Source organism: Rhinoderma darwinii, assembly GCF_050947455.1.
Source record: "Rhinoderma darwinii isolate aRhiDar2 chromosome 5 unlocalized genomic scaffold, aRhiDar2.hap1 SUPER_5_unloc_2, whole genome shotgun sequence".
NCBI classification, from domain to species: domain Eukaryota; kingdom Metazoa; phylum Chordata; class Amphibia; order Anura; family Rhinodermatidae; genus Rhinoderma; species Rhinoderma darwinii.
In genome coordinates this window covers 986,231-1,000,342 of record NW_027461776.1, presented here as the reverse complement: position 1 = coordinate 1,000,342, position 14,112 = coordinate 986,231, and the positions used below count along the sequence as shown (strand labels likewise).

General features: G+C 51.8%; 1 protein-coding gene across 1 annotated transcript in view; it reads left to right on the top strand.

Moving 5' to 3' along the window:
* The window catches only part of LOC142687187 (acid-sensing ion channel 1C-like), a 145,387-nt gene that overhangs the window by 116,535 nt on the left and 14,740 nt on the right, over positions 1 to 14,112 (top strand). The window contains exon 9 of the mRNA XM_075847553.1: positions 12,766 to 12,834. Within this exon, the coding sequence (XP_075703668.1) occupies positions 12,766 to 12,834 (69 nt within the window). The remainder of the gene's footprint in view (positions 1 to 12,765; positions 12,835 to 14,112) is intronic.

Below are 14,112 nucleotides of genomic sequence, written 5' to 3'. Positions count from 1 at the left end.
GCCTGACTCTATGGATCCTCCCGGCAGAGCAGAGGATGTTCCCTATGGCAGCTACCTCCGAATTACACTCCAAGAGCTGTGCCGGTTCCGGCGCATTGCCTTCTCGTCCCGCGACATCAAGGATCGGCTGATTGAGAAGCTCCAAGCCTGGAACCTGGCGAACCCGGCCGAGATGGGAGAGATGGCCGAGGGTGACGTTGACTACTGCCCCGAAGAATCGGCCAGTCACCAGGGAACCGGCCATAGCACCATCTCGGACGCCCAGGCCCTGCGGATGGGGGATCTGCTGACCGCTCTGGGGCCTCAAAGCTCCGAGGCCGAGCGCCTGATCATCGTTGGGGCCGTGGCCCGTGCAGTGGCACCCCCAGAACGAAAAACCCCAATCCCTGCCGGGCCCCGAAGACCCCAACTGCGATACAACGAACTCCCCAAGTTGGATCCTTCGTCCACGGATATCGATGCGCACCTAACCATGCTGGAGACACAGCTACAGGTGCATGACATCCCCACCACCGAATGGGCTCGCTACGTGGGGCCCAGCCTGCAAGGGAGGGCCCTTGAAGTCTACCGGAGCCTAGGTCCAGAGGACGGACGGGACTACGGTTGCCTCCGGGACGCCCTGCTGAAGAGGTATGCGATCACCCCAGAGATTACAGAGAGCGGTTCCGTAATTTGACGCTCGCCGGCCAGGGTACCCATGTGGAACTGGCAGCCCAGCTCCGCTTAAGCTGCTCCAGGTGGGCCGAGGGGAAGAAGGCCTTCAGTCGGGAGGCCCTGGAGGACCTCGTCATTTTGGAGCAACTCCTCTCCAGGATAGAGGCCCCCGTTCGTGCCTGGGTCGCGGACCGCCACCCCAGCACCCCTGAAGATGCCGCCACCCTGGCCGACGAGTTCTTGGCCCACCGACCCCAGTGGAGAAGCCTTCCGCGCCAGGACCAACGCCGAGAGCTCCGAGCCCCTACCAAAATAGCGGAACCACCCCGGCCAACTTCGATGAGACCCCAGCCGCAGCCTACGGCCGCCCCGATCCCTCCAAGGGTCCGCGGCCCTACGGACTCCCGCCAGTGTTATGGGTGCCACCAGCCGGGGCACATCCGACGGGACTGCCCCCTGGCCCAATCAACGGTGCCCTTTCCCAGACCAACCCCAACCCGGGTCGCCTTTTGCCCGGAGGCGGGCGACCCTGATGAGTGTGACCACCTCCTAGATGCACCAGAGGTGGAGGAGGTGGTCTACCACGTAGAGCTTGCGAGCCTCGTGACGAACCAGGTCCCTGCCAACATGCAGGGCCACCGACAGCCCGTGGTGCTGGGACGCCGCACCGTCCAAGGACTCCGTGACTCGGGGGCATCCCTCACCCTGGTAAGAGCGGACCTGGTTCCCCAGTCTAAGGTTCTTCCCCAGCGATTAGCCCGGATTGCCCTGGCGGACGGACAGCAGTGGTCCATTCCCGGCGCCAGAGTCTACCTGGACTGGGGCCCCGGAAAAGGGGAGGTCGAAGTCGGGCTCATGCCGGATCTCCCCGCCGATGTCTTATTGGGGAACGACCATGGGAACGGTCTCACAAGTCAGTTCGCTGGGGCCGTGACCCGCAGCCAAGCCCGGGAGAACCTTTACCGGCCTCCACCACCGACCAGTGTAACCACCGAGGCTCCTCTCCCGGAAGCCCCGCTCCCCGAACCGCCGGTGGTAAGTACCCAAGGCCCTGACGCCTCACAACTGACCCACCCAACGAACCCCCCGACAGACCTGGGGGAGGTTTATAGGGTCGCTTTTAGGGAGGCCCAGCATACGGATCCTTCCCTGTCCTCTGCCCGTAGCCTGGCCGATCGACCACCCAGTGGAGGGGCCCAGGCAGGGTTCCAGTGGGACAACGGGCTGTTGTACCGGGTCGAAGCCCCGACCAAGCCCGAGTCGCCCTGGACCGCCTCAAAACATCTGCTTGTTCCCCAAGCCTACCGTGCACGACTGTTAGCTCTGGCCCACGATATACCCACGGCGGGTCACACTGGGACCAGGTCCACCAGGGCCCGGCTCTCGAAGGCTTTCTTTTTGCCAGGACTGACTGAGGACGTGCGGCGGTACCGAGCTTCGTGCCCCGTCTGCCAACAGGTGGCGGGGGCCCCGCGCAAGGTGCCGCTCAGGCAGCTGCCCCTCATCCGAGAGCCCTTCCAGCGGGTGGCCATAGATCTGGTTGGCCCCATTAATCCCCCCAGCCGAGGGGGAAAGCGTTACATCCTAACCCTGGTAGACTTCGCTACCAGATACCCGGACGCAGTGGCTCTGTCCTCCATAGATGCTGAGCACGTCGCCCAGGGACTCATGGACATCTTCAGCCGGGTGGGGTTCCCGCGTGAGGTACTCACAGACCAGGGATCTCAATTCCAGGGAGAACTCATGCAGGACTTCTGGAATCGGCACGGGGTGAGTTCTCTAAGAACCACCGCCTACCACGCCCAAACGAACGGACTGTGTGATAAGTTCAACGGTACCCTCAAGCAGTTGCTACTCCGATACGTCCACTCGGAGGGGAGAGACTGGGACCGCTCCTTGCAGCAGCTTCTCTTTGCCTATCGAGAGGTGCCGCAGGAGTCTACCGGGCACTCCCCATTCGAGTTGCTGTTCGCGAGGCGGGTCCGGGGACCCTTGGACTTAGTCCGGGAAGGTTGGGAAGGGAAGTTTACAAGCCCGGAGATCCCGGTAGTAGACTATGTGAGCCAAATGCGGGAGCGCCTAGCACGGCTGATGGATTTGGCCCATCAGCGATTGGAAGTAGCTCGTAGCCGTCAACGGGACGAGTACAACCGTAGCGCCCGACCCCGAGAGCTGGGGGTGGGGGAGAAGGTACTGGTCCTCGCGCCAGTACGAGGCAACAAGTTGCAGGCCAATTGGGCTGGACCGTACACTGTAGTGGGGCGACAGGGGACGACGAACTACCTAGTAGCCCACGACAAGGCAGAAAAGCGGGTACGGAACGACCACATAAACCGGCTCAAGACCTATGTGGTAAGGGAGGTCGGAGCGGTCGCGATATGCTGCCCGCCCATGGACAACCCTGACGTGGACCGCATCCCTGACCTACTGGCAGAGGCCCGACGCCAGACAGGGCTGGCAGATGTGCAGCTTGAAGTCCAGCTATCGCGCTTGCAGAGTAGGGAGATGGGGGAGGTGTTAGCAGTCCAGGAGGCCCTGTTCACCGCGTCCCCCGGACATACCTCCCTAGTCGCTCACGAGGTCGACACTGGAGGAGCCCGACCCCTGAGGCAGCCCGCGTTCCGAGTGGCTCCCTCAGTGCTGACCACAATGAGGAAAGAAGTAGAAGAAATGCTGGAGATGGGGGTCATTGTACCATCTCACAGTCCTTGGGCCACCGGCGTTGTGTTGGTCCCCAAGAAGGACAAAACCACGAGGTTCTGTGTAGACTACCGGCGGATGAACGAGGTAACCGTTACGGATGCCTATCCGATGCCCCAGATTGATGAGCTGCTCGATAGGCTGGGAGGGGCACGCTTCGTGTCCACTCTGGATCTCAGCAAGGGCTACTGGCAGATTCCTCTGACCAAGGAAGCCCAAGAGCGCTCGGCGTTCATCACCCCGTTCGGCCTGTTTGAATTTACGTGCATGCCATTCGGGATGAAGAACGCCCCCGCGACCTTCCAGAGGGTGGTCGACCGGATCCTCGTGGGGTGTCAAGAGTTTGCCCAGGCCTACCTGGACGATATCGCTATCTTTAGCGAGACTTGGGAGGAACACTTAGGGCACGTGGCGCAGATCCTGGAGCGCATCCGGTACGCCGGCCTCAACATCCGCCCCGACAAGTGCCAGATGGGGATGGCAGAAGTCGCCTACCTGGGGCACCGAGTGGGCAGCGGACAGATCCGCCCCGAGCCGGCCAAGGTGGAGGCCATTCTCCAATGGCCCCGGCCGGCCAACCAGAAGCAGGTTAGGGCCTTTCTGGGAGTCACAGGGTACTACCGAAAATTCATCCCGCAGTATAGTACCCTGGCCAAGCCCTTGACCGACTTGACGTCCAAAAGGTTCAGTCGACTGATGCCCTGGTCCCCTGACTGTGAGGCGGCCTTCGGGAGCCTTAAGACTGCCCTCTCCACCTCCCCTGTCCTGGCTGCCCCTGACTTCCACCGGCGGTTCATAGTCCAAACCGATGCCTCAGACGTCGGGCTGGGAGCGGTACTGAGCCAAGTGGACCAGGCGGGCCACGAACACCCGGTCACGTACCTCTCCCAGAAGTTGCTGGACCGAGAGAGGGCATACGCAACCATTGAGAAGGAGTGCCTGGCTGTCGTGTGGGCTCTAAAGAAGCTCCAGCCCTACGTTTATGGGAGGGAGTTCACCATAGTCACAGACCACAGTCCTCTCAGTTGGTTGAACCGAACCGCCGGGGACAATGGGCGTTTACTACGGTGGAGCCTGGCCTTACAATCCTATAACTTTACCATCTCTCATAAAAAGGGCCGGGACCACGGGAATGCTGATGGACTCTCTCGGCAGCAGGACACTGATGGGCGGAGACTGACAGCACCGGGCCCAGATCTCATCACTGACCCGACAGAGGGTCAGCAGGACTGATTCTGGATCTAAGCTGGGGGAGGTCTGTGGCGGAACGGGTGACGGTTACAGGCATTGTACCCAGATAAAGGTTAAGCCTGCCGCAAACCGTCGCACTCCCGCCATCCGGGTGCCATAGCTTAGATGGTGCCCGGTGCTAGATGGGGATATGTCCCCTCAAACTGCATTACGTTATGTTTGATAACCAGTTGTTTTATTTGTATTGTATTCAGTGCTGCTTCACTGTCCTCCCCCTCTAGGGTTAATCTTACACTGCAGGAGAATGAGTCACAGGCTGAGAGCGGGAACTTGTTTAATGTAAATAAGAAAAAGGAGGGGGCCTGTTTCCTGAGGGAGGGGTGAGTGAGGGATATCGTGGTGCTGGAGGAGAACTGAGTTAGTTGCTGCCCAGGAGAGGATGAGATAGCAGTGTGAGCTGCAGGCAGGGGCTGTCTACCTCAGAGATGGTACCTGACCTAGGGACAGTAATAGAGGACAAGTGCTGGTGTCCCATCCAACTAAGGAGGATCTGGAGACACCCCAAAGGATGAAAGGTACAGTGGAGAGACCCCATAGTGAGGTAGCCTGTCCCATCCAGCCCAGAGGGGAGAAGCAGCGATGCATTGGTTCTGTGTGTGTCTCTCCCTGTTAATAAACGCGCCTCTGTGGCTTGTCCCCTGTTAACCCCTTGAGTACCCAGCTCATTTTGGCCTTGAGGACCAGACCCATTTTTTCAAATCTGACATGTATCACTTTATGTGGTAATAACTCCGGAATGCTTTTACCTATCCAATTGATTCTGAGATTGTTTTCTCGTGACATATTGTACTTTAGTTTAGTGCAAAAATTTGGTCGATAAATTCATTGCTTATTTGTGAAAAACACCAACATTTAGCGAAAATATGAAGAAATTATGATTTTTCCCATTTTAAATGTATCTGCTTGTAAAACAGATGGTAATACCACACAAAATAGTTACCAATTAACATCTCCCACATGTCTACTTTATGTTTGCATCGTTTTTTGAACATCCTTTTATTTTTCTATGACCTCACAAGGCTTAGAACTTTAGCAGCAATTTCTCATATTTTTAAGAAAATTTCAAAAAGCGATTTTTTCAGGGACGAGTTCAGTTCTGAAGTGGTTTTGAGTGCCTTATATATTAGAAACCCCCATAAAACACCCCATTTTGAAAACTGCACCCCTCAAAGTATCCAAAACAGCATTCAGAAAGTGTTTCAACTCTTTAGGCGTTTTACAGGAATTGAAGGAAAGTAGAGCTGAAATTTTCAAATTTCATTTTTTTTTACAAAATTCATATGTAATACATTTTCTTCTGTACCACAGAAGGTTTTACCTGAGAAACGCAACTCAATATTTATTGCCCAGATTCTGCAGTTTTTAGAAATATCCCACATGTGGCCCTAGTGTGATAATGGACTGAAACACCGGCCTCAGAAGCAAAGGAGCACCTCTTGGATTTTGGGGCCTCCTTTTTTCAGAATATATTTTAGGCACCATGGCAGGTTTGAAGAGGTCTTGTGGTGCCAAAACAGTGGAAACCCCCAAAAGTGACCCCCATTTTTTAAACTACACCCCTCAGGGAATTTATCTAGGGGTATAGTTAGCATTTTGACCCCACAGGTATTTTACTATATTTTCTGGAGTTAGTCTGTGAAAATGAAAATCTACTTTTTTTCTGGAAAAACGTAAAAATTTCTAATTTTTGCAAGAAATAAAGGAGAGAAAGCACCCCAACATTTGTAAAGCAATTTCTCGCGATTACGGAAATACCCCATATGTGGTAATAAACTGCTGTTTGGACCCACAGCAGGGCTCAGAAGGGAAGGAGCGCCATTTGGATTTTGGAGCTCTGATTTTACTGGAATGGTTTTCAGTGCCGTGTCACGTTTGCAACGCCCTGGAGGGACCTAAACAGTGGAATCCCCCCAAAAGTGACCCCATTTTGGAAACTATACCCCTCAAGGAATTTTTCTAGTGGTAAAGTTATCATTTTGACCCCACAGGTTTTTTGCTGAATTTATTGGAATTAGTCTGTGAAGATGAAAAGAGACTTTTTTTTTGAAAAAACACAGAATTTTCTAATTTTTATAAGGAATAAAGGAGAAAAAGCACCTCAACATTTGTAAAGCAATTTCTCCTGATTACGGAAATACCCCATTATGTGGTAATAAACTGCTGTTTGGACCCATGGCAGTGCTCAGAAGGGACGGAGCACCATTTGGATTTTGCAGCTCAGATTTTGCTGAATTGGTTTCTGGGGGCCATGTCGCATTTGCAGAGTCCCTGAAGTACCAGTACAGTAGAAATTCCCCAGATGTGATCCCAATTTGGAGACTATACCCCTGAAAGAATTAAATTAGAGGTGTAGTGAGCATTTTGAGCCCTCAGGTGTTTTATAGATTTTATTAGAATTGGTCCGTGAAAATGAAAACATTTTTTTTTTCCAATAACATGTAGCTTTAGCTCAGAATTTTTCATTTCCACAAGGAATACAGGAGAAAAGACACCCCAAAATGTGTTACACAATTTCTCCTGATTACGGAAATACCCCATATGTGGTTGTAAACGGCTATTTGGACATACGGCAAGGGTCTAAACGGAAAAAGTGCAATTTCGTTTTTGGAGTGGAGATTTTACAAAATTTGTTTTTGACGCCATGTTGCATTGCGCTGAGGTACGAGTACAGTGAAAACTCCCGAGAAGTGACCCCATTTAGGAAACTACACCCCTCAAGGAATTCATCTTAGAAGTGTAGTGAGCATTTTGACCCCCAAAGGTTTTGCAGAAATTAGTGCAAAGTGGATGTTGCAGATTGAAAATTGACATTTTCCACATATATGCTATTTCAGTGCCCAATGCGTTGGGCCCAGCTTGTACCACTGGAGACATACGCCCCATAAATTGTTAAGCGGCTCTCCAGAGTACGGTAATACCCCATATGTGGTCATAAACCGCTGTTTGGGCACACTGCCAGGCCCAGAAGGAGCGCCATTTGGCTTTTGGAGCGCAGATTTTGCTTGGTAGTAGTTTTGTTTAGTGTTTTACTGGTGTTTCAGTTTATAATGTGGGGGCATATGTAATCTGTGCGGAGTACATACATTTTTTGCGTGACACACTGTCGTTTTTATTGGTACCATGTTTGGCTACGCGCGACTTTTTGATCACTTTTTATTCCATTTTTTTGGAAACAACGTGACCAAAAAAGGAAATTCTGCCATTGTTTTTTATGGTATTTTTTTTACGGTGTTCACCGTGCGGGATAAATAATATGATATTTTTTTAGGTCAGGCCGATACGAACGCGGCGATACCTATTATGTCTAGTTTTTGTCTTTTTTTTCATTTTTTTTCTAATTATAAAGGGCTTGATCAGGGAAACAAGGCGATTTATTGTTTTTATTACGTAAAACTTGTATTTATTTATCGAAAACTTTTTTTTTTACTTTTTTTTCACTTTTTATTTTCCACATACTAGGGGACTGGAAGATCTGATCTTCTGATCCCCTGCACAATACACTGCACTACTTCTGTATGTACTGATGTAGTGCAGTGTATTGTAACTGTCACTTTACAACTGACAATTGAGCCTATTACGTCCTGCATGGGGCAGGACCTAATAGGCTCCCGTACCTGGCAACCAGGAAGCCGTTGCTAGGCTTCCTGGTTGCCATTGCAACCATCAGAATACCGCGATTTTTCGCGGGGGGGCAATGGGGTGCAGAGGGAGCCCCCTCCCTCTGTATCAATCACTTAAATGCCGCTGTCGCTATTGACAGCGGCATTTAAGGGGTTAAACTACAGCGATCGGAGAGGACAGTGATCGCTGTAGTTGCAGTGGGATGTCGGCTGTATATTACAGCCGACATCCGATGAAGATGGAGCGAGCACAGCTCCTGTGCCCGCTTCATCCTCAGGGCGTTACTATACGCCAATTTTCGGGAAGGGGTTAATTAAAAGTGTTTTTTTTTTTTTTACACCGCTTTCTCTGATCTCCTCACGTATCTCACAGAAGTGAGGAGATCAGAGAAAGTGACAGGAGCTTTCTCCTGCAGACGACGTCACAGACGGCTGTGATTGGTCAGTCTTCAGAGACTGACCAATCACAGCAATCGCCGGCATTGGGGACTGCTAATTGGTCCCCAGGCCGGTAGCAGAGACGGTTAGCTGTCAATGACAGCTGCCGCCGCTGTTCTGTCACTATGTGATTTCACATAGTGACAGTTTATTCCTGCGCCGTAATAGTACGTCGAAGGTACGCTGGAATAAGCGGCCAGCGACGTACTATTACGTCAAAGGTACGCAAGGGGTTAATCTGTGTCGCCTGAATCTATCGCCCACATTCTCTTGGCGTAAACCGACCCCCACTGACCCGGTTTCGCCACAACATCATGTGACTGTAGCTGGGCCGTGTGAGGGGAGACATCGTGTGACAGTAGTTGGGCCATGTGAGGGGAGACATCGTGTGACAGTAGTTGGGCCGTGTGAGGGGAGACATCGTGTGACAGTATTTGGGCAGTGTGAGGGGAGACTTCGTGTGACAGTAGTTGGGCAGTGTGAGGGGAGACATCGGGTGACTGTAGTTGGGCCGTGTGAGGGGAGACTTCGTGTGATAGTAGTTGGGCAGTGTGAGGGGAGACATCGTGTGACAGTAGTTGGGCAGTGTGAGGGGAGACATCGTGTGACAGTAGCCGGGCCGTGTGAGGGGAGACTTCGTGTGACAGTAGTTGGGCAGTGTGAGGGGAGACATCGTGTGACTGTAGTTGGGCAGTGTGAGGGGAGACATCGTGTGACAGTAGCCGGGCCGTGTGAGAGGAGACATCGTGTGACTGTAGTTGGGCAGTGTGAGGGGAGACATCGTGTGACAGTAGTTGGGCAGTGTGAGGGGAGACATCGTGTGACTGTAGTTGGGCCGTGTGATTGGAGACTTCGTGTGACAGTAGCCGGGCCGTGTGAGGGGAGACATCGTGAGACAGTAGTTGGGCCGTGTGAGGGGAGACATCGTGTGACAGTAGTTGGGCAGTGTGAGGGGAGACATCGTGTGACTGTAGTTGGGCCGTGTGAGGGGAGACATCGTGTGACAGTATTTGGGCAGTGGGAGGGGAGACATCGTGTGACAGTAGTTGGGCAGTGTGAGGGGAGACATCGTGTGACAGTAGTTGGGCCGTGTGAGGGGAGACATCGTGTGACAGTATTTGGGCAGTGTGAGGGGAGACTTCGTGTGACAGTATTTGGGCAGTGTGAGGGGAGACTTCGTGTGACTGTAGTTGGGCAGTGTGAGGGGAGACATCGTGTGACAGTAGTTGGGCCGTGTGAGGGGAGACATCGTGTGACAGTATTTGGGCAGTGTGAGGGGAGACTGCGTGTGACAGTAGTTGGGCAGTGTGAGGGGAGACATCGTGTGACAGTAGTTGGGCAGTGTGAGGGGAGACATCGTGTGACAGTAGTTGGGCAGTGTGAGGGGAGACATCGTGTGACAGTAGTTGGGCCGTGTGAGGGGAGACTTCGTGTGACAGTATTTGGGCAGTGTGAGGGGAGACATCGTGTGACAGTATTTGGGCAGTGTGAGGGGAGACTTCGTGTGACAGTAGTTGGGCAGTGTGAGGGGAGACATCGTGTGACAGTATTTGGGCAGTGTGAGGGGAGACATCGTGTGACAGTAGTTGGGCAGTGTGAGGGGAGACATCGTGTGACAGTAGTTGGGCCGTGTGAGGGGAGACTTCGTGTGACAGTATTTGGGCAGTGTGAGGGGAGATATCGTGTGACAGTAGTTGGGCCGTGTGAGGGGAGACATCGTGTGACAGTATTTGGGCAGTGTGAGGGGAGACTTCGTGTGACAGTAGTTGGGCCGTGTGAGGGGAGACTTCGTGTGACAGTATTTGGGCAGTGTGAGGGGAGACTTCGTGTGACTGTAGTTGGGCAGTGTGAGGGGAGATATCGTGTGACAGTAGTTGGGCCGTGTGAGGGGAGACATCGTGTGACAGTAGTTGGGCAGTGTGAGGGGAGACATCGTGTGACAGTAGTTGGGCCGTGTGAGGGGAGACTTCGTGTGACAGTATTTGGGCAGTGTGAGGGGAGACATCGTGTGACAGTATTTGGGCAGTGTGAGGGGAGACTTCGTGTGACAGTAGTTGGGCAGTGTGAGGGGAGACATCGTGTGACAGTATTTGGGCAGTGTGAGGGGAGACATCGTGTGACAGTAGTTGGGCAGTGTGAGGGGAGACATCGTGTGACAGTAGTTGGGCAGTGTGAGGGGAGACATCGTGTGACAGTAGTTGGGCAGTGTGAGGGGAGACATCGTGTGACAGTAGTTGGGCAGTGTGAGGGGAGACATCGTGTGACAGTAGTTGGGCAGTGTGAGGGGAGACATCGTGTGACAGTAGTTGGGCCGTGTGAGGGGAGACTTCGTGTGACTGTAGTTGGGCAGTGTGAGGGGAGATATCGTGTGACAGTAGTTGGGCCGTGTGAGGGGAGACATCGTGTGACAGTATTTGGGCAGTGTGAGGGGAGACTTCGTGTGACAGTAGTTGGGCCGTGTGAGGGGAGACTTCGTGTGACAGTATTTGGGCAGTGTGAGGGGAGACTTCGTGTGACTGTAGTTGGGCAGTGTGAGGGGAGATATCGTGTGACAGTAGTTGGGCCGTGTGAGGGGAGACATCGTGTGACAGTATTTGGGCCGTGTGAGGGGAGACTTCGTGTGACAGTAGTTGGGCCGTGTGAGGGGAGACATCGTGTGACAGTATTTGGGCAGTGTGAGGGGAGACATCGTGTGACAGTATTTGGGCAGTGTGAGGGGAGACATCGTGTGACTGTAGTTGGGCAGTGTGAGGGGAGACATCGTGTGACAGTATTTGGGCAGTGTGAGGGGAGACATCGTGTGACAGTAGTTGGGCCGTGTGAGGGGAGACATCGTGTGACAGTAGTTGGGCCGTGTGAGGGGAGACATCGTGTGACAGTATTTGGGCAGTGTGAGGGGAGACATCGTGTGACAGTATTTGGGCAGTGTGAGGGGAGACATCGTGTGACAGTAGTTGGGCCGTGTGAGGGGAGACTTCGTGTGACTGTAGTTGGGCAGTGTGAGGGGAGACATCGTGTGACAGTAGTTGGGCCATGTGAGGGGAGACTTCGTGTGACTGTAGTTGGGCAGTGTGAGGGGAGACATCGTGTGACAGTAGTTGGGCCATGTGAGGGGAGACTTCGTGTGACTGTAGTTGGGCAGTGTGAGGGGAGACATCGTGTGACAGTAGTTGGGCCATGTGAGGGGAGACTTCGTGTGACTGTAGTTGGGCAGTGTGAGGGGAGACATCGTGTGACAGTAGCCGGGCCGTGTGAGGGGAGACTTCGTGTGACAGTAGCTAGTTCCATCTTTTTTCTTGGCAGGTGGTTGTCCCTACAGCTGATCTTCAGCAGCAGATCGTGCACCTTAGGGGTTTGGCCCTTTTAGAGGTTAGATTGAGAGTGGCGATAATGTGACACTCATGTATAGTAAAGGCGGGTGATCATTCTTTGATTGGGTAATACTAAAAAATATGAAGTGTTGACAGGGAGACAATACATCAAATGGTTTAATTTAAACGTGAAGCGGTCGTTTTTCTCTAATATCCAAAATTTGGAATGATGGAAAGTCGTCACTTCAGATCAGAGATATTCATTATTCCAGATAAGAGTAATGTCTGATGGGGCGCCCCCTATTTCCAAAAAACGTGTTTTCTCCCACATTTTGTAGAATTAAGTAGAAGTTGCACACATATACGTTCCATGTCTCGTGCGCCCCATGTCTCATACGCCCCATGTCTCATACGCCCTATGTCTCATGCGCCCCATGTCTCATACGCCCTATGTCTCATGCGCCCCATGTCTCATACGCCCTATGTCTCATGCGCCCCATGTCTCATACGCCCTATGTCTCATGTGCCCCATGTCTCATACACCCCATATCTCATGCGCCCCATGTCTCATACGCCCTATGTCTCATGCGCCCCATGTCTCATACGCCCTATGTCTCATGCGCCCCATGTCTCATACACCCCATATCTCATGCGCCCCATGTCTCATACGCCCCATGTCTCATACGCCCTATGTCTCATGCGCCCCATGTCTCATACGCCCCATGTCTCATACGCCCCATGTCTCATACGCCACATGTCTCATACGCCCCATGTCCTTACTTGTTTTACAGGTTTTCCGGGACAAAGTTTTCAGCTACTTACAGAAGAGAAAGAAATCACAGAGCAAAGAAAGTGACCTGGTAAATCCTCAGACTTCACATTGACCTGGAGCATAGAGCGCCCCCTGTCTGTCCAACGTGAGAAAACCTTCCCTCCTTGTATGGGAGCCCTGACCTGTCCATCCAGAGCCTTTCAAGGTGACCCCTCCAGGTGCCCCAGTCTGACAGACCAGTCTGAGGGTATATTCACACGCTGTGTTTTCAGCGTAAAGGCTCCGAAATACGCGCAAAAAAACGGCAGCTGAACACCTACAAACGTCTGACCATTGAATTCAATGGGAAAAACAGCGTTTCACTCAGAAGGGGCATTTTTTTTTACGCTGCCATTTAAAAAAAACACAGAGTAAACACACGCCCTGTCAGGCTGGATTCACACGAGCATGTTCGGTCCGTAATTGACGGACGTATTTCGGCCGCAAGTCCAGGACCGTACGACGCTAGGAGTCCCTGCAGTGGGTTTGGTCTGGGACTTGCGGCCGAAATACGTTCCGTCCTTTACGGACCGAACATGCTCGTGTGAATCCAGCATAAAAAGAAGGCGCAGGTCACATCTTGAGCGCTCTTGGAGACGTTTTTCATTGTGTCAATAGCCTCAAAAATGGCTGAAAATCAGAGGCTCTGAATAAAGCTCCGGAATTTTTAGCCGTTTTTGACTCAGTGTGTGAACATACCCTTAAGGTCCATGTGCAGGAGCAGATATTGGTATTAACAATTATACACACAATACAAAATACCACACACATCATATATACACACAGTACAACATATCACACACATCATATACACACACAGTACAACATATCACACACATCATATATACACACAGTACAACATATCACACACATCATATACACACACAGTACAACATATCACACACATCATATACACACACAGTACAACATATCACACACATCATATATACACACAGTACAACATATCACACACACATCATATATACACACAGTACAACATATCACACACATCATATATACACACAGTACAACATATCACACACATCATATACACACACAGTACAACATATCACACACATCATATATACACACAGTACAACATATCACACACACATCATATATACACACAGTACAACATATCACACACATCATATACACACACAGTACAACATATCACACACATCATATATACACACAGTACAACATATCACACACATCAGATATACACACAGTACAGCATATCACACACATCATATATACACACAATACAAAATATCACACACATCATATATACACACAGTACAACATATCACACACATCAGATATA